Source organism: Echinops telfairi, unplaced genomic scaffold, assembly GCF_000313985.2.
Source record: "Echinops telfairi isolate 266 unplaced genomic scaffold, ASM31398v2 ScPeMD7_7458;HRSCAF=8496, whole genome shotgun sequence".
Taxonomy (NCBI): domain Eukaryota; kingdom Metazoa; phylum Chordata; class Mammalia; order Afrosoricida; family Tenrecidae; genus Echinops; species Echinops telfairi.
Window position 1 is genome coordinate 29357812 of NW_022111358.1, and position 1285 is coordinate 29359096.

Below are 1285 nucleotides of genomic sequence, written 5' to 3' on the forward strand. Positions count from 1 at the left end.
GCCGGCTCGGTGATGTCGTCCTTGTCGCCGGCGCGCAGGATGGCATGGATGAGCGCCTCCACGCCGCTGTTCTGCGTCACCAGCGTCTTGTTCTTGCTGTTGTTGCAGGTCAGGTTGGAGAGCGTGCCCGTGGCGCAGGTCAGGACGTTCACGTCGTCCACACTCAGCTGGTTCACCAGGATCTTCAGCACGCTCTCCAGGCCCTCCTGAGGGTCGGGGGAGCAGGCAGGCAGTGAGGAAGGTGCCCGAGGGGGAGCCCAGCAGAGAAGGCTAGCCCAGGCCCAGGCCCAGACCCAGCGGATGCCTGGTCAGCCCAGCTGCCCCTCAAGGGCTGTGATCCAGCCAGGCCTGTGAGGGAGCCCACTAGCCTCCAGAGGCTCACAGGTGGAGGGACTTGGCCAGGGACCTGTAACTAGCGGGTTGGATTTGAACCCAGGGCTGCTTCTAAGCACCATGCTTCCTCTGACCCATCCTGCCTCTCCCCTGGGTCTCCAGCACCAGTGATGCCCAGCGAGGCCAGGAGGGAACTGCGACCGAGGCCACACATGCTCATGGCCTTGCCAGCCCACTGGTGACTCGCTTTCACACACTCTGGCTCTGCCCTCCAGGCCCTCACTGCTGCCCTCAGTGGTCCTCAGGCTAAATCCATTTTCTGGAATCATCTCAAGCCCAGGGGTGGGCTTGGGCTGGAAGAAGAAAACCCGAGACTTTGGGGACAGGTAGTCCCCACCCTGCCGCCCTGACCCCAGGCCGGCTGCTGCATCTCTGAGCCTCAGTCGCTGCATCTAAACAACGGGGTCCCACCTGCTCCCTCCAGAGATGATGGAAGGGCGAAGTGAGCTAAGTCCATCATGCCCAGCAGATGCCCGCACAGGGCACATGCTCAGTAAACCATCCATTCCTCAGCCAAGGGCAGGGGTGGGGGTGGGGGTGGGGTGGCTCTCAGGAAGGTGATCTGGCTGGAAGGGGGGCCAGGTGACGTATCCTGAAGCTGCAGTTTCCTTGATTGTAACTGATTGAGCTGTCTGTCTCTTGGTGCCCCACTGTTCCCCATCCCTGCATCTGCCTGGCCCCACCAGACCCCACTTTAGAAGCACCAACCCCCTTTCTCTTCACCTCCCTATTCCCAAAGGGAATTAGATCCTTAAGCTAAAGGGATGAGGGCCTTCAGGGCAGCTCTGCTATTAGCTTCGAAGCTCTTGGCTCCTGTGGTCCTCAAGGTCAGGCTCGCATGGGAGGGATGGGGGAAGGGGAGTCACGCACAGGAGGGATGGGGGAAGGGGAG

General features: G+C 61.4%; 1 protein-coding gene across 1 annotated transcript in view; it reads right to left on the reverse strand.

The window, feature by feature from the left end:
• LOC105979032 (junction plakoglobin) overlaps positions 1-1285 on the reverse strand; it is a 24935-nt gene that overhangs the window by 7928 nt on the left and 15722 nt on the right. The window contains exon 6 of the mRNA XM_013005798.2: positions 3-206. Within this exon, the coding sequence (XP_012861252.1) occupies positions 3-206 (204 nt within the window). The remainder of the gene's footprint in view (positions 1-2; positions 207-1285) is intronic.